Source organism: Cebidichthys violaceus, unplaced genomic scaffold, assembly GCF_023349555.1.
Source record: "Cebidichthys violaceus isolate CVI_PGR_0920_01 unplaced genomic scaffold, fCebVio1.0.p SCAF_9, whole genome shotgun sequence".
NCBI classification, from domain to species: domain Eukaryota; kingdom Metazoa; phylum Chordata; class Actinopteri; order Perciformes; family Stichaeidae; genus Cebidichthys; species Cebidichthys violaceus.
This window is the reverse complement of record NW_027176975.1, coordinates 12,538,556-12,556,367: the sequence shown is the minus strand read 5'-3', so window position 1 is coordinate 12,556,367 and position 17,812 is coordinate 12,538,556. Positions and strand designations below refer to the sequence as shown.

The 17,812-nt window shown below is 41.7% G+C and overlaps 2 protein-coding genes across 8 annotated transcripts; both read left to right on the top strand.

Moving 5' to 3' along the window:
• Positions 1-452: 452 nt before the first annotated feature.
• asphd2 (aspartate beta-hydroxylase domain containing 2) lies at positions 453-7,802 on the top strand. 4 transcript variants are annotated; one of them, XM_068703843.1, is made up of 4 exons: positions 453-633; positions 3,119-4,310; positions 4,804-4,917; positions 5,121-7,802. In XM_068703843.1, exons 2-4 carry the CDS (start codon positions 3,446-3,448, stop codon positions 5,249-5,251), a joined length of 1,110 nt encoding a protein of 369 aa, XP_068559944.1. In that variant the 5' UTR covers positions 453-633; positions 3,119-3,445; the 3' UTR covers positions 5,252-7,802. The 4 variants fall into 4 exon arrangements, with proteins under 4 accessions (XP_068559944.1, XP_068559945.1, XP_068559942.1 ...); XM_068703844.1 differs by having other exon boundaries at positions 631-700; XM_068703841.1 differs by lacking the exon at positions 453-633 and adding an exon at positions 1,559-1,969.
• Positions 7,803-9,387: 1,585 nt separating this feature from the next.
• On the top strand, positions 9,388-17,389 carry cabp1a (calcium binding protein 1a). 4 transcript variants are annotated; one of them, XM_068704073.1, is made up of 8 exons: positions 12,460-12,636; positions 13,523-13,708; positions 15,125-15,155; positions 15,384-15,527; positions 15,627-15,736; positions 15,840-15,914; positions 16,011-16,083; positions 16,160-17,388. In XM_068704073.1, the coding sequence occupies exons 1-8, from the start codon at positions 12,502-12,504 to the stop codon at positions 16,183-16,185; spliced, it is 780 nt and encodes a 259-aa protein (XP_068560174.1). In that variant the 5' UTR covers positions 12,460-12,501; the 3' UTR covers positions 16,186-17,388. The 4 variants fall into 4 exon arrangements, with proteins under 4 accessions (XP_068560173.1, XP_068560174.1, XP_068560175.1 ...); XM_068704072.1 differs by lacking the exons at positions 12,460-12,636; positions 13,523-13,708 and adding an exon at positions 9,388-10,283 and having other exon boundaries at positions 16,160-17,389; XM_068704074.1 differs by lacking the exons at positions 12,460-12,636; positions 13,523-13,708 and adding an exon at positions 13,958-15,041 and having other exon boundaries at positions 16,160-17,385.
• Positions 17,390-17,812: the final 423 nt, after the last annotated feature.

Genomic DNA, 17,812 nt, shown 5'->3' with positions numbered 1-17,812 from the left:
ATTTTACTGTCAAAGTACACCAGATCGATGCATTTAACTTTGCCTCGTTGTATTTACCTCTTAATAAAAATCTTAAATGTAATGCCCTCTATTTTGTTTCAATGTTTGCCACATGCTTTACATTCTTCAGATATATCTACGCCGTGTTCTAAGCAGACCGGATTGCACGCAGCAGATGATAGAACGTTCATTACAACTTTAACATATTGTAACGGACTGAGTGACATGTAATGTTATAAGCGTTATTGTGTTTACATGAAGTTCTAGATAATATTGGTTAGTCAGTGAAGGTCTCATGCCCTGTGAAGCTGTAAAACCTGTCAATCATCCTAGCTACCGAATGGGGGTGGGTGGCACACATGAGCGTACCTGGGATTGGCAGAGAGAGTGTGGGTGGATGTTGTTCTGTGTGCTGCTAGCCGGTGGAGAAGCAGTCTATTAGCGGGAGCAGATTGTAAAGCAGGTTGTGCACGTTTAAGGGTGTTAACTGTTGTTTGGCGTAGGCTACGGCCCACAGTAGCCTGTGTACTGTCCTCTAATAAAAGACAACAAGTACGGTAACGTCTCGTAGCTTTCCTTACCAAGGCTCGCTACAATATTTTAGACTTTATTTGGACTTGCAAACGATGACTTGTAAGCATCTCATGACTCTCACTCTTTTTCTCGGGCTCAATTATTTTTTATGCTCCACGTCAAGAAGGTAACACTGCAGAGTTTCGGGCTCCTGGTATGGTAGTTGTTGACCATGTTGTCGTGTTATGTGTAACTATCACCATCAAAACACTGCTCTATGGCTGCTGTGAGCACAACCCGGCCAAGTTCCAATGCATCTCGGGAAATGCTGTCTGCCGTTAAAATAGTAGTCGATGGGCAACCATGCGGGATACGGAAGAGGGGGGCTCTCAATTGAGTCTAGTCAGCCAGACATTACCAGAATAAAACCGGATAGAAAGCAATTTTGCCTTCGAAATAAAGTAGTTGCCCGCGGTAAACTTGGAAAACAGAATCACTAGGCTTTGAGTAGTGCTGCACTAATGATTATTGTCATTGTCTACCAACCTGCCAGTTGTCCTCTTAGGAAATAGTAAAAAAATGCATGTATGTATTAAATTTGCTTCTTTTATCCAGCCAACAGTCAGTTATTATAGGCCTATGACAAAGTAAAGCATTACATCTTTACGTGTTTGAGGCTGGCAGGCAGCATTTGGATTTTTTGGATTTTGCTTGGAATATCACTGAACAATTAATCATCAAAAAATAATTGAGTAATTTTCTGTCGACCAATTAATTGATTAATCAATGAATAAGCAAGCATTTCAGTGCTGGTGTTGGAGTAATGTATTGTTTTAAATATTCTCAGTAGAATCATTGCAGTGCAGGCAACATTTTGATTATATTAAGGTTATTGTTTAAGCCAGAAATTGTTTTGCTGCTAACTGTTGACATTGTACTTAAAATATGACCCTTTTCTGCAGACAGCTGTAAATTAATCGTGTGAGTTTGACATCACCCTATGGTTCATTACTGGTTGGTCCGGCTACCAGTCCGTCCATGCCACGTTGATAATTTGGCTCCAAAACTCAGAATGCGCCTCACTGAGACATTTATTTTGAAAGGGCTAACCGGAAACATTGTTGAGTATTCCTCTTTTTTTATGCTCGGCGGCTTCCCTGGTGGAGCCTCAGTATTTACAACAATATTGTCTGAAGCCTATCTGGCGGTGCTGTCCATCACAGACAGACAGACAGGGAGTCAACCCGTCGTGGGACAGCTTTCTTATTTTTTTCTCTGGCGTGCGATGGGTGTCGGTTCCAGTTAGGACTTCTTTTGTGCATTTTGGAGCGATTTCCTATAATGTTGGCGAGTGATATCCGTCTACCTTGTGCACTGCAGTGGTGCGCAGCTTCGCCCGGGAGAAACACCTGTGCGCCTCTCCTCTCTACTGGCCACAGTCATGAATGTTGAGTAGGTATGGATGCAAACCTGTGCACTAAACAACGCACCAAACATCCACGTAGCTCTAGTGAAGGAAACGCGAGCTCTGCTTGTTTTCCCTGGCTTATTGAACGTTACAGCTCATCAGTACGTTGATCATCAGTTTGTATGGCATCGTGGTCCTGGTGGCTGCAGCTCTGGTGGCAGAATTACATGGAAACAGTGGAGGAATAAGGCAGGGTGTGTGTGTGTGTGTGTGTGTGTGTGTGTGTGTGTGTGTGTGTGTGTGTGTGTGTGTGTGTGTGTGTGTGTGTGTGTGTGTGTTTTGGATGGCTTCGTGGTTGGGTTTGATGGTCCTTAAAGCAGGGTGTGTGGGGGATGTGGGGGCGTCTTGATGCTGTCAGACAGGATGTAGGGGAGGATCTATTGGAGCAGGATTACCCGACCATTTTTGGTGAGAAGCATCGCGGAGATCTGGCCACAGTTGACGCATTGCACTCCTCGCGTTTTGGCTGCTGATCCATTATCATTATATAATCATACTCATATAATCCAGTCTTCCTTTTTTATTTTTATACTTAAACAGCATGCATACAATTACCCAGACTACAGCTCGCCTCCTCCGTCCCCCAGAGAGGAACCATTAATGCAGCTCATGCTGAGCAACCCATGAATGCCAATTATACATGTGGGTGGGTATCAACACTGTTTGAGTTTATATAAGTCACTGTTTAGTGTGCGCTCCTTTAAGCGTGGGGTGTTAAAAATATAAAAGCTAGAGATTTGTCTTAAATGCAGCAATGTGCCCATGACTCATTGTTTTTATACAGTGCAGTATAGGAGAGAGTGTGAATTCCAAATTGTGTTCAGTGTGTGTCTATGTGTGTGTGTGTTTGGGGTGCAGTCATCTTGAAGTCCACAGTGTGTGGGTGAGTTTCAGCAGGTGTGCTTTGTGGTGCATACAGGATGGGAATTTGCTCAAACTCTGAGGAGGAAGATATGTTTTGCAGACCCAAAGCACATTGTTATGATGCCTGCGTCAGTTTAACTCATTCTGCATGCCAACACATTGACAGTATATAGTTTTGATCCTTCATGTCAATCGCAGCATCACCCCTAATGTCAGGAGTATCCTCCTCTCTCCTCACCCCTCTTTCTCTCCTTCTGTCTTGTTTTTTTTCAGGGAACAGATAACCCTAAGGTGCGGTGTCTGTCTGCATTTGTCTGAAAGAAAGAGAGAGGGAGCAGCACGAATAACACACAGCCAGGAAACATGCAAGGAGAGACCTTCCACCGTTGCAGACTGGTGAAATGTCAGGACTGAAGAGCGAGTGTGTCAGATCAAATCAGCAGACTGTTAACCATACGGGGGGCGAAAAGAGCTGCTTGACACTAGAGTCACTAACTCCCTGTGTGTGTTTTAAGGCCATCCCGATCAAGAACAGACGTGTTAACTAATCTTTCATCAGCAACCCCCCCGTCAGATTCAGCAGTCCAGAGACAAGCCCAGATGGAGTGGTCACTAGAGAATGTGAGGGAGATTGTGGCTGGAGGGATGCAGTCTATTAGGGAGTGTGAGATCTGTGCTTTCGCAATAGCCATGTGTGTGCTGCTGCTGTTCATGTGGTATTGTTACAGGGTGGGCCGGGAGCATGGCTCCAGCCCTCTGCGTGGGAGGTATCTGGCTGGGCCCAGCCGAATTGGAGGGGTGGTGGGGGGCTTCATGAGTTCAGACTGCCGTGGCAAGGGGAAAGGGAAAAATGGATCAATGCTCGAAGAGCAGAACGGCTTCGCCTTCTGCCAGTCGTCAGAGTGTTTCCGATGTACCAGCGCCGGTGAGAGTCTGAACCAGAGGCTCTATCACAGCCTGCAGGATTACGCTAAGCGCTACACCTGGTCAGGTATGGGCAGGGTGCACAAAGGAGTCCGTGATCAAGGCCGATACCTCAACAGCCGACCGACCATCCAGCGGCCAGAGGTCTTCTTCCTCCCAGACCTACCGTCGGCTCCTTTCTTCTCCAGAGAAGTACAGAGACACGACGTGGAGCTGCTGGAGCAGAGCTTCCCCGCCCTTCTTGCCGAGTTTGAGAGCATCTACCACCAACCTCCAGCTCGCAGCGGCTCCTCCTTGCCACCAGGATGGAAAGCCAACAACACTCCTCGGGGGCAGTGGTGGACCTACTACCTGGTCAACCAAGGCACCCCTCTGGTTCTTAATGTCAGGAGGTGTCCGCGGGCCTGGAGGGTGCTGAGCCAGCTGCGCACCTTCATCGCCAACAACGTGTTTGGAAACGCCTGCTTCTCTGTGCTGACGCCTGGAGCTCTGATCACTGAGCATTATGGTCCAACAAATGTCAGGCTGCGCTGCCACCTGGGTAAGAGAGTGAACTGTTTAGTGAGCGGAAACTGATTCGACCATGTGGTGTCTGAGCATTATTGTGCATTCAACTTACCACAACAGCAAATTATATATATTTTTTAAATAGCATATTTAAGTAGAGAGGAGGAGCAACCTAGTGAATCAGCTGCTGTAGTGTTTAGACCGAAAATCTGGATCCTCTTGGGTCATGATGGCACATGGCTGAAATGTATTGGCTTGTGTGATTATTTTTATTGTTTTGACTGCACCTGAGCTTCAATTCTATTTCCAACTCCACCCTCTGAGATGGCTATAAATAGTGGTATTTGTTGTGGTAGACAGAGTCTTTCGTAAGATGCTTTAAAACAGCATACTGTAATCATACGGGACTCTCTAAGACAAGGTCATTTTTGTCTGGGATATGTCACTTGGGAGATAGCTTGGCAATACCCAATACTTTGCTGTCTCATAATGACACATGGATGGATTTTTTGTTTTTTCTCTGGCAGGTCTTAGAGTGCCCCCTTCCTGTGAGCTTGTAGTTGGTGGAGAGCCACAGTGCTGGTCTGAGGGCAGCTGTCTGCTTTTTGATGACTCCTTCCTCCACAGGGCCTTCCACGAGGGTAAGAAGGGATTAAAACTGAATCTTTTATTGCAGTTCGTACCCTTTTTTATTTATTCCTTTAAGGAGAATTGACCTAAAAATGGTATAATCCAATATCAAGTCAATTGAGAGCCGTTTTAATACGCTGATAGGGTTTTACCTCAAGATCATGACAAAATGGGGTCATGGTTTTTCTGTTGCTTTGTGTCTGTGTGTGTGCAGGCGGTGCAGAGGACGGCCTTAGGGTGGTCTTCATGGTGGACCTCTGGCACCCCAACGTGGCCGCTGCTGAGAGACAAGCCTTGGACTACATTTTTACTCCAGGCCGCTTAGAGGACAAGGAAGGGAAATAGGTGTGAGTGAGAAACCGTGTCTGACCAAGAGACATATGCTGTTTAGGGAAGTGTCCGTAGGATTGGGGAGCAACTCTTTTTCTGCTTCCAGACCAGCTCCCACTCACTGTGTACATATTCTCTGCCTCATACAATTTCTTTCATAACTCTACTTAGCAGATGACCAAACATTGGGCCTCTTTTATCAAAAGTTAAATCTTAAAATGCAGCTATTTTATTAATGTATGTTAACATGATGGTAGGGACATTTTAGCTTATCTGTTGTTATTTTATTTTGATTATATGAATCTTCAATGTATTTGCATATTCAGAATGATGTGAGTGAACAGTAAAAAAATTGCCCAACAAGCAGTTCCCATCAAATATTTCACATTTTCCAACTTTGGGCCAATTCTGGACCAAAATGATTTCTATATAATATTCTTTTTATAGCTCAGCCTTTTTGGTTGTTGTTTGAAACCGTTCAACAGTAGAAGGCAAAGTACTGAGCAGATATGACAAAATGGATCTTTGCCAGCCAAAAATAATGTGTCACCCTCTTGCTGTTATGCTTCATGGCATATCTAGATCCATAGGCCAACCTATTCTATTCGCTATACATGAACTGGAGTCATTGAGTAAGTGTTTGTTGTCCACTTATTAAACATTTAGTGTAGAGAAAGTATTGGTGGTATTACATTACACTTAAAATCCAAAAAATTCTTTTAAACTTACTGTAACACCTGCATACATTTCCCCCAAGGGCTAAAAAAAAAAAAAGGTCATATCAACTTTTTATATTACTCAACATATTCATTCACACGTAAGATGTTTGAGTCAAACCAAAACATGATTGTCAGTGGATATGCAAATTTTTCATTTAAAAAACACCCACTTTCAAATGTGGGACGCACTTTTGACTCACGCATGAGTGGAAAATCTCTTGTTTGCAGAATGGTGACATATTTTCAGTGATTATAGTGCTTATTTACATCAAATCACAGCCAAGGTAAAGCTAAGGGATATTTGTGTCTGTGCTGGATAATTTTCAGCCTTCTGTTCAAAAGGTTTTTAAACACATTGAACGAGATAACAATGTGTAGTTGCATAGTGGCTTTACAAATACTGAGTGATGGTAAAAACATAAAATTAAAAGATCTGTAAACTAAATTAATTTCATAAAGTGCTATGTTGGTGTGATAATAATTAAAGAAAGTATTAATTAGGCATCACCTATCATATCTGTATGTGTTTTGATAGATCTGTGATAACGGAGGTCCAATGTTGATCATGACATGAATATTTACAGACACAGCTAATGTTTCTGTCACGACTCCTGCCGGTGTGGTAGTTAATTGTGCTTCCCCTTAAAAAATCAATCCTGCTTTCAAAGACATGGTTAGATAAGCACATTTTAGGTCAATTTGTGTGAGTCAGCCTGTGCTGTAACACTGGAGGTGAAGCGTTTTTGGTAAATTTACTAAACCCTTGTAATTTGGTTGTATTTGATATACGGTTTGTATTTCTGTAAATAGGGTTGAGGTAAAAAAAAAAAAAACAACAGAAAAGTCTGAGATGATTTACGATGATTGTCTTCAATTCTATAACTATTGTGTTGTCATGATTTACAGCTAAAGCGATCACATTTCATTCTCCGTTCCATGAAATAATTTTTGATATATTCAATTTGTAGATTCTGTAAATTGCTTGAAGATGAAGTACTATCTCTGTTGTTATGTGATACATTTATTTTTAATCAATCTGTAATTTTGCAGCACCATTTGGTATTCATTATTAAAGCCACAATCCTTAATTCTTCAACAGCACTTCATGGATATGTGTGCACAAAAGGTAGTGAAAATGTAACTTCAGCAGCTTTACAGGTCCATCGCAATTAAAGATACCCATCTATTCAATTATAATGTTTACAAAATGATTTAGCTGTTTACAACATCGGCCAACACCGACACTCACATTGAGATGTCCATAATTAGGTTTGAAATCAAGAGTGCTACTTACGAGTGAAAATTGTCATTCCCAAAGCATTGCTTCACATATACAGTATATGACGGGGCAACCATTTTGTTTACATTAGGATTAAGGATTTGTCCTTTAACGCATTCTTGTGTGGATTTTGAACAGTATTTCTGTACATTTAATAAATGGTTGAGTATCTTATTTAACCAGCTGTTGTCAGAGGTGTCACTTTTACACAGATGTCACAGATGTTAAAGAAGAGGTATTCTTCACACTGTAGGCATGTTGTTCATTCCCTTCTGCTGAATCATCCATTTCATTAATGAAACTAGTGCTGTTACACTAAATCTCAAATACTGATTAAAACATGCTGCAGGAGCTGAGTATATAAGACTAAATTCTTCTGCCGAGGTGTTACTCTGGTATTGGTAATAGACTCGCACTAATACACAGCAAGGGGGCAGAATAGATTGAGTTGCCTCTTTTCAGTCAGATGCAGTTTTATAATAGTAGCACAGGGAGGCATGCAATGATGTTGCTTTTTTTCCTCAGCAGCTTGTTCTTGTCAAACCTGCACTGGCAGCCAGAAGCACTAGAATCAATAGTAATATGTTTAATAAAAGCAATAGTGTCTTCAATACATTTTGTGTTCATGGGTTTATATTTGGTAATACATCTGCTAAACAGTTGAGGGAAAGCATCCTTCACTGGAAAAACTTAGCCTCTTCTGATCACGTTTGAGTTTCTCTAAAGGTACACAGGTGTTGCTAAATCTGTAGGCCTGAAGCTTTGGTGGCTGGAGGCCCATGTTGATGTGAGGTTGATGCCAGTAATAACACAGAATTAATTAAGAAAGCCCTTAGTGCTTGTTTAAGCTGCATGTTTTATGGGCACATAATTGTTTTGTTTCAGTGTCACAGCACTTGAATTATTAAAGTAGATTATAGTAGATGCAATACTACCCAGCATGCTTTTTGCACCAGAAGTGTGAGTAAAGCTCAGCGTGTGCTTGAGAACAGGATAGTGTAGCATTGCTGGAGGGGAGAACAATTTGAAGTTCATACAGTATATGGATTATATATGGATTATACATGGATGGTATAAGGATTAACCTTGAACCAGTGTGCACACATATAGTTTGAATGACATGCATGTAGGTGTAGAAATATACTAATATGTCTCTTATAAACTAGTGGGATGATTAGCTGTGGTGGAGTCCAGGGACCTCCAAGTGTAGCTGATGGGGTTTCTGACAAAGTGAAAAATTGTTTAATAAGTCATTAGGCTCATTCAAATGCAGACATGGGGTTTACAACTATATACAGCTGACACAACAGCATGATCACATGTGAAATGCTATGACATACACAGCATGCAACAAATGATAACACATATAATCTTCAATTTACATAATGGTAACTTGTGAAAATAATCAAGAGCGGCAATTATTTAGTTTGATCAATTACAGAATTGCCTGATATTGGTACCCTATCTTGGGGCCCTGTTCTCTGCCCTGTGTCAAAATCTAGATTTTACAACATTCATGCTTACATCTGTGTATTTAAGATTTGTATTTACTCAAATGTTCACAATCAAACTCACATACAGAAATCCTGTTGTATGAGTTATTTCAGTTTATAATAACTGGTTGGTTTGTGGCTCGTTTTCGCCTGAGGCCTCATGGCAGGTTAATATGGCTCTGGATTGATACAATAGTGCAGTGATATTTTATCCACTGGAAAGACAAACACAACGCTGTTAAAACAATGTTATTCAACACAACACCACTGACCAAAAAAAATGCTGCTCCTGTGGTAACACAAAATCAGAAATGGCCTCACAAAGGTTGTTATTGTTGCCGGGACTATAGCCTATATATTCAACTATGATGCTATAATATTAATATTATTACGGATGTTGTGTCGACACCCAGAATATTTGTTGTTTCATTTTGCACATTCACGCCATCTCAAATCAGTTCCTTGTGAGGGACATTTTCATCTACGTGGGTGGGGTGATGTTCATCTATTTCTATTTCTTTGTCATGGAAAAGTTTGCCGACCACTGGATATTTTACTACCGTCTATGTACCCACGTCATTGCCACGCTGCCAGAGACCAGCATTCACATCAATGAAAAGGTGACGCGCTCTGCAGCGCCGTTTGTTCCCCTCCGTTCAGCTGTCTGCGCGCGCTCCGGCCGCGCTGCCGCACAACAATCAGGTGGTGAAATGTAGCCTGACTTAACAGTGCTCTGCTATGCTAATATGGGTCGACAATGGAGACAAAACGGTGTATGATGTCGATGATCAACCCACCGAGACAGACTAGACAGATCCGCAGCAATGAGCGCCTCATTTCCAAAATCTGAATCCACGACCTCCTTACTGAAATCATCCTCTGCGGTGAGGAGACCGACACACCTCCCTGAACGCACAGCAGAAAGCCGGAGAAGTCAGCAGCAGCAGCAGCACCAGCACCACCACCGTCCCGCCGCGCTCCAGAGCAACAGCAAAGCCGAGGAGTCCTTCTGGTCGGCCGAGTGCGATATCAGTGCCCGGAGACCCCTGTGCCATCCGTCCCTCGTCGGCAGCCAGGACAGCAATAACGAGGCAGCCACTCGGGGCAAGTGTAAGTCACATGCCCCCCACAGCCAAGTTCCTGACCCGCTGGAGCCAAACAGCGAGGCGGACCGAGGTGTGAAGGAGCGCTGCAGGTCATCCAAGCCCACACACCGGCACCACCACCGCAGGAAGCACAACCGGGAGGACCGTCCGCGGGCAGCAGAACCACCTGAACCTGAGCATCCCAGTCGCTGCCGCACGCACACCCGTCCGGTCCCCAGGGTACCTTCCCTGTCGGACAGCAACGACGACAGGGCTCCTCTCTGTGAGCCGAGGGACCATAAAGGGGGCAATTTGGCTAATAGCGGCGGTCAGGTCAACAGTCCCTCCCCGTCCTCCTGCTCCCTGGTCCCGGTGTCCAGCAGGTCCTCTCGCCGCTCCCGGAGGTCCAGTGCTGCTTCTTCTGCTTCTGATGTCAATATACGCACTATCCTCAATTCACTGTTTGGGCAGGTAAGTCCCTGACATATAGGGAAATTAATGGATTAGTCAGTTGCTTTTTAATTAAATCACCTCCACAATTGTTCAGTGAGATTAACTCATTTTGAGAGGTTTAATGTGTAAAGTGCAGAGATGCTCCTGGGGCCCTGACAAGCTGTGACAGTGACACCCCAAACCCAAATCCTAATTTATCTAAAACATAATTGGTTATGCCTGTTCTAATAACAAGGCTTGCGAATGGATCATTTGATTGACCACATTCATGTCTCTTATGCTGCCCGCTTCATCTAAAAATAAAATGCATAAAATTACCGTTGGTTTGCCATGCAGAAAATAGTGCTTTGTGCTTTCTACAAAAGTGCACAGATATATGAAGTGGTTAAGTGTGGCTTCTGGCTATACTGAAGTCCTGTTTACAATCAATATACACTAATGTGCTCTGTGATGCACTCTGCAAACACCGTCATCACAGATTGGACTGGGAAAGCTTCTTCTACACATCCATGTCTTATGTAATTTGTAAATACAGCACCACCTCCTACAGGCCCTCTCAATCAGGCAGGCCTTTGTTATTTAAGTGGTTGTGCTGGGGCAGATGATACTAGTATGGAGAGGTGGAAATATCTGATGTGCTAATGTGTATTTGGTCAAAGATATATCCTATTGTTCTTGCATCATTCAATCAGGAACACTGCCGTGTGGATGTATTTGAAGCACAGCACTTTGAAGTTACTGTCAGTGATGGAGGCTCTATTTTAAGCCTTAAGTCTATTCACACAAAAGGAAAGGGCTCAGATATGCTTGGATTCTTATCAGTGGTGTGATTTTGCATAATTTCTGCTCACCATGCTAGAGTCTGTTAACGGTTTTAGTTTTACATTGCAAATCCTCACAAAGCTCCACCTCGCTGCTTAAACTCCTGAAAAATATGTTGCTTATTGAGGGAATTTCCTTGTCCCTTCCTCAAAAGTCAGAGTTTAGTTCTTGCCTTGTAGGGTGTTTGGATTTTAATCTGATCATGAATCAGGAGGTGATTCAAAATTAGGAATCTCTCAACCGTAGAATATAGTCAGTATGGGAACACAGAGATCATCCAGGAGAAAAACCTTATGGTATGAAAGCCTTCTATTCTATGCTCTGTGAAAACATTAGTGTGACCTCAAAAAGATCTTTGGCAAGACTGTTAGATGGAGAGGAGTTCAATGACTGGCAGAAATGTAACACATGGTTTGAGAGGTGCACGTGCTATCTTTGGCATATTGTCTGAACAATGCATTTAAAGTAAAGAGTATTTTTTTGTGTTTAGTTTTTTGACAGAACATAAATAAATGTGAACAGATGGTGATCAGGGATGAAAAATTGGTTTGAAAGCTTTCATGAAGAGAACCATTTCCTCTCTAATGTTCTGTGCAGAGAAAAAGATTACCTCGCTGTCTGTGTTCTGATTTTATGTAGATATATATACAGAGATTGCATTTTTCACAATCACAGTCTTTATGCGTCTCTCTTTGGTGCCATGTGGCTGCTGTAGGTCAGAATGACATTGGCTTTGACTGCAGAGGGCAGAGGATGATTTGTGGGGGTGTAAGGCAAGAAAAAGCACAGGTACATGCAGAAATATAAAATGCAATGTACAAATTCAAATGTAGTGTCAAGGCTGCAAACTGACAAATTTGTCTAACAGTTGAGAGTGATAGCGCAGGTGAGGAGACTGGAAATAGGTCATTACAGAGTGTTGTTGTAAACCTGCCTGGTGTTGATTTTTACAGCCTAGAAAGAGCAAACACCTCACAATATGTGTGTGACCCTGAAGCAAAGATCACCTGCTTGCAATAATGTTCTGCAGGAAAGCTGACACCCCTTATCCCATTTCTCTTGTTTTGGTGCCAGTGACACCTCGTTGAATTGTTTACGTTGTTCACAGAATAACTATAACAGTTTGGTCAGTGTGACAGTCGGGTGAAATATCTCACAGACAGTGGATCACCTTCTTTTCCTTTAATAGGCATCATTTAGTTTCTCGCCCTCACTCACCTCCCTCTTTCTCTCTCTCTCTCTCTCTCTCTCTCTCTCTCTCTCTCTCTCTCTCTCTCTCTCTCTCTCTCTCTCTCTGTGTCTTACTGTGTTATTATGCTGCTCATACTATTCCTACATTCACTTACTCCAGATAGTGCAGTACAGAGCAGTCCACTGTTTTTTCAACCAGCACTAGGTTAGCACCCTTGTCTTCATGGGTCTTGCTCTTGTTTGCACTCGTCTCAAAATCCAGACTGCAAATATAACGGAGAAAAGGTCCTCATGGTCCTTTTTAGTGCCTCTTTTCTCCTTTGGTATGGGAAACTGCTTAGATTGGCCTCTGAGAACGGTAGGATTGTTTTCAGTGTGATGCACTATTACACCCTGTCTTTCTCAATTTGTTTGGTGGATTTTGAAGGTGAAACTGGTAAACTGAACAGTACAGCATTCTCAGAAACTGTCCGTGGTTATGCGCTGTTGCATTTGTTCCTTCTGTCTGTCAGTTATCATATTGCACTTTTTTTTTGCAACAATGACTTTCATGACATCTGTACATTGTTTTTGAGGAAGATCTTTACAAAAACAGGCATATTTCATGATTATTCTACAGTTTGGAGTTTTAATATCCACACTGTTTAGTGTTGGTGGTGGAAATGACTTCATGAATTGAAACTACTCTGAAGCCGCACTGCTTGTAGTTGGCTCTTGAGTGCATTTTGATAAACATGTTAAATGAATGGCTTCAGACTTTGGCAGGCCTTTGGTGTGCAAAAGGAAAACAAATGTTTGTAAAAAAAAGAATGTGTGTCTCGCAGAAGAAAATGTGTCTTAATGTCTTTTGTGATCACAACATATGTAGCAGTTTGTGCCATATTTTTTCTGCTTCTGAGTATGTTTATTGTTCCTGTGACAGTGTATAGGTGTGAGGTACGAGTCCCTCCAACATGGAGAGTAAACTGTTATGAATGATGAGTGGAAAGTTGGCAACATGCTGTTTTATTGATGCAGTTTACCTTTCTGACATATTTCATCATTTCTCTCTCATAAATACATGCAAGCACGCACACACAATACTTTTACAGGGAAGTACATTTCTGCCGTAGCATTTAATCTATTGCCCCAATTTAAGAATATAGAGAGTCTACATTGACTGTCACACATCCTCTCTCAACTTGTTTCTTTAATCCCTTTTGATCCAAAGATCTCTAACACTGTCTCTGAACCCCTCTGGAAAGATGCTCCAGGATGCTGAGAGGAGATTCAGAGGGGTGCTGTCCTGTGAGGAGATGGGCCAGGCAGGGTATCTTGAGCCTTATCAGGAGTCCATTGTTTCCATGACACAAAACTGCGTTCTTGTGAACAACATACGGTTGCAAACCTGTGTCTTCCTGAGTAAAGGCATGGCCACGTGCAGGCAGACTGTACGTAAGTCTGGACAAACATCTTTTTCCTCTCTCTGTATTTATCAGCACTATATCTAACCCTGGATAGGATTTCTATCATTACCAAACAAGCTGCCAACTATCACAGCTCAGTTGTTGAGCGACCCTTACAATTACTTTCTATTATAATATTCTACTATTTCTACATCAGTTGCTATCTTACCAGCTGTCAGAGGGAAACACGCAGGTTTGTAAAATGACTTAGCCTGAAAGCTCAGCAACCTGATAGCTTAGCTTAGCACTGAGGCTGGAAACAGGCTAAAAGCTAGCCTAGTTTTACGGGGTGTCACATGTTTGACTATTTCCTGTAGATGCAGTTAATACTTTGAGGGTGGTCATGTCTGACGCGTAAGAAACATAATATGGCATGTTAATTTTGGAGTTTTAAACAGAGTTATGCTATCTGTTTCCCCCTGTGTCAACTTTTTGTGCTCAGATAATCTAACCGTCTGGTGGTTGTAGGTTAAAGTTTACTGCACAGACATGAGAATGGTATTGATGATCTTATTTAATTCTCAGCAACACAGCACATATATAACAACTTCCTGTTCAATGTTACTCGGTTACAACCCCATCTGCACAGTCCTCCTTGTCTATAATATTACTGATCAATCAATGTGCAGTGATGGCAGGTGAATTGCATGAAAAGACTGAGCAGCCTTAATATTTTGTACTTTCAAGTATCAATAACAACAGCACAGTAATGGAGGTTTTTGTACAGTCACATGAGTAAACTGATGAGGCCTGGGACATGTCAGTGTAAGAGATGATGGTTGATGAACTGACAGTGATGGATTGGCAGATTGAAGCACTGATGGAGCACACGTTGGATTGGCTGGTTAAGCATCCTTGGGCTCATGTGCCTTCTGTGTTTTCTATGTCAGTGGTTCCGGTCAGACAGTTCTTTAGGCCTGACGTTAACGCTCAGTGTTGTGTTTAGACTTTTCGCTGCTCCTGCTGTTAACCCCTGAGGGCTCTGGGATATGTCTTCCTCTCTCTCTGCCCTTTAAAGGTTGCATTCATTGTAAGCGAGCGCTGGAAAAAAATAAAAACAGTCACATTCTTGTGTGAACTGGGTTATGGTTTCCAGTCATGTTTCATAGGGATCAGCCTATTTATACTTGGAGGTTTTGTCATCAAGATATGAGATAGTTTCAGTGTATCGGTAACACCTTTTACAGTTAGGCGTCCTTAATTGTTGAGGTCCACAAGAAGGCTGAGGCTTGTTATGGAGAAGATCGTTGATTTAGGTCTGGGCATCACTCGAGTCACAGCGTTGTCAGCGGTATGTTTGGATGTAGCTCATACACAGGTGAGCAGTTTGTTATGATGTATGATCATAACGGCTGCTTTTGGTTTTGCACTGACCGATAATGAATTATCATTTCTTAATAGGACAGAGAGCTGCGTCCAGAGGAAATGGATGGTGAGTTTCTCTTTCTTTAATGTTCCCTCTCTCTTTACTCACATTAAGCAGTAAAAAAAAATGTAGGCTATTTTTTTTAAATGATTAAACAACACAGGTTTGTCAAAATGCTTTACAGAACAAATGTATTGAAAATAAGGACATATTTCATCACATGCTGCCATAATTTGTATACTTATATGCAAAGTAACAGCAAATGCTAAATATATACCTGTTGTTGCTCTACAGAGTTGCGGGATGCTTTCAAAGAGTTTGACAAGGACAAGGATGGTTTCATCAGCTGTAAAGACCTTGGAAACTGTATGAGAACTATGGGATACATGCCCACTGAAATGGAGCTGATTGAACTGAGTCAACAGATAAACATGAACTGTAAGGAGTTAACTTCTGTATTTAAATGTAATGCATATAGTTGTATCCTCTATGTGTATTGTGGTTTGACATCCTGTGCCAAAATCTGTTTTTCTTAAGTGGGAGGTCATGTTGATTTTGAGGATTTTGTAGAGTTGATGGGCCCCAAACTCCTCGCCGAAACGGCAGACATGATCGGAATAAAAGAGTTAAAAGACGCGTTTAGAGAGGTAAGAGTGTGTGGATTGGAATTTAGATTACTGCTTTCTGTTTTGAGATTTTTAGTATTTACTTTTCCATTCATAATGTTGTTTCTCTGCTTTTTGTTCTCAGTTTGACACTAACGGAGATGGTGCCATAAGCACATCTGAGCTCCGAGATGCAATGAGGAAGTTATTGGGCCAACAGGTAAGAGTTGGATCAGAGAGAGAAACAGAACCATTCATGAATGAATACCCACTGTGTGTGGTACTCCACTAACTGCTGCCAACCTATTTTTTCCAGGTGGGTCTAAAGGAAGTAGAAGATATTCTGAGGGAGGTTGACCTGAATGGTGACGGGCTTGTTGACTTTGAAGGTAAATCCTCTTTAGTCACTACTTATTTACGGTTTGCCATAGAGTTCATTGTCATTCTCTTCCTCTCTCTTCACAGAGTTTGTACGAATGATGTCTCGCTAAGATCATGAAATGATCGGTCCTGAATGTGAAGCTGTGTCCTTCTCCATACTTGACCAAGAGCAACAGAGGACATGCTAAGATCTCTGAGCCATCCAATTCTGAATGACACTGGAATTAAAACTCCTTGAATGTTGTGGAGAAAGGAGTCACCTCACACTTTCAATCAGTGTTCAAGTGTTCTTCCTGAAAAGTCTCCAGTTCAACTGAGGCAGAATTTGCTGTAGCCTAGCTGACGATTGTCCAACTTGTGTTTTTGCACTTTAATTCTCACTAAATAACTTCCTGTGGAGATAGATTGCTGGTGTCTTTTCTCATTTTCTACGTGGTAAAAAAATAAGTCTTACAAAATGTTGCCTTCAATGTACAACAACGTCAGGATGTTAGACTGAATGCCTGTAGAAAAGATGTAAAAGATCAGTGCACTGTTCAACATTTCGGTATGTTTTCACACAGTATGTGTTATATTAGAAATTGTAGGTGGAATGTCATTTGTGTGACATTGGTGCTCCAACCAGGAACCCATGTGGCAATATAACACCTGTATTGTAACTGTGTGACCATCTGTGGTTTTTCACTGTGCCATTCGAGTCCTATAATAGCATCACTGTCTGACAACTACATGCAACAAAGAGGCAGATCTTTGATATTAAACTCTGAAATACATTTCATATATGTTATTTGCTATAGATCAAGGGCAGTGTTAATTGCAGCTCTGGTTTGCAGAATCCTATGTTTTTCAGTGCTCACATGTTTAAATGTTTAATGTAGCTTTGGGAACAAGTAATGTCTGTTTTTAAAAATCCGTACTGCCCTGTCTGGGACCATACAGTAGGAATGACATATTTTAACTGTACTTACAGTGGATGTGATTATGTTGTACTTGTACTGTATGTCAGTGTCAATATGATTGTAGTTGTGGTAACTTTCCACACATCTGTGTTGTCAAAGCAATTTTCATGCATGCCAAAGAGAAAAATGTATTAAAATTCAATATGCAGATTTGCATTTTTGTCTAACAAAGTAAATAAAATATTTCGACAAGTTAACTGTAGAAAAATAAAAGGTGTTTACATTTGAGCCCCTTTTTCTGTGGTGATGTTGCTAAAGAAAACACAGGCGCAATATAGTAGAAAATGGTTTTCAGTTTGTTATTTAGACATGAAATGATCCTTACTTTTGGTATGGACCTAAAATATCATGCTGTACTTCTTAATCTGTACTGTTTCTATATAAGGCCTATATTAAAAGTGTCCTTCTCAGTATATTAGTATAGCATTGTGTGCTGTCACTGCATGGCTTGAGTTCAAACCTCCTTATGATATGTATTATTCATACACCTCTTGCTGGATAAGCTTTACCTGCAGAACCATCACTGTGCAAGTCATCACATGAAAATAACTGCAAATAACTGTGCTGTGTCCCTGCGTGACCTTTGACTAATTTTGCTTTAATTATTTATACTACAAACATATTAGTTACACATATTTCTAAAGAAACATCACAGCATGCATAAAAGGTAGGCTACGATAAAGAGAGACCTTGCTGTATTTAGGGGGCAGTGACAGACATCATTTACATTATTTTTCTTAGTGGCAACTGCAGTGATTTAATTTCACTGCTTTCTTCA

Bases quoted from the DNA above. Each gene is read 5' to 3' on its own strand.
- asphd2 (XM_068703843.1), top strand. From the start codon at position 3,446: ATGGAGTGGTCACTAGAGAATGTGAGGGAGATTGTGGCTGGAGGGATG. The intron at 4,311-4,803 runs GTAAGAGAGTGA...TTTCTCTGGCAG, and splicing joins CAGGCTGCGCTGCCACCTGG to GTCTTAGAGTGCCCCCTTCC. The intron at 4,918-5,120 runs GTAAGAAGGGAT...GTGTGTGTGCAG, and splicing joins CCACAGGGCCTTCCACGAGG to GCGGTGCAGAGGACGGCCTT.
- cabp1a (XM_068704072.1), top strand. From the start codon at position 9,552: ATGAGCGCCTCATTTCCAAAATCTGAATCCACGACCTCCTTACTGAAA. The intron at 10,284-15,124 runs GTAAGTCCCTGA...ATTTCTTAATAG, and splicing joins TCAATTCACTGTTTGGGCAG to GACAGAGAGCTGCGTCCAGA. The intron at 15,156-15,383 runs GTGAGTTTCTCT...GTTGCTCTACAG, and splicing joins GCGTCCAGAGGAAATGGATG to AGTTGCGGGATGCTTTCAAA.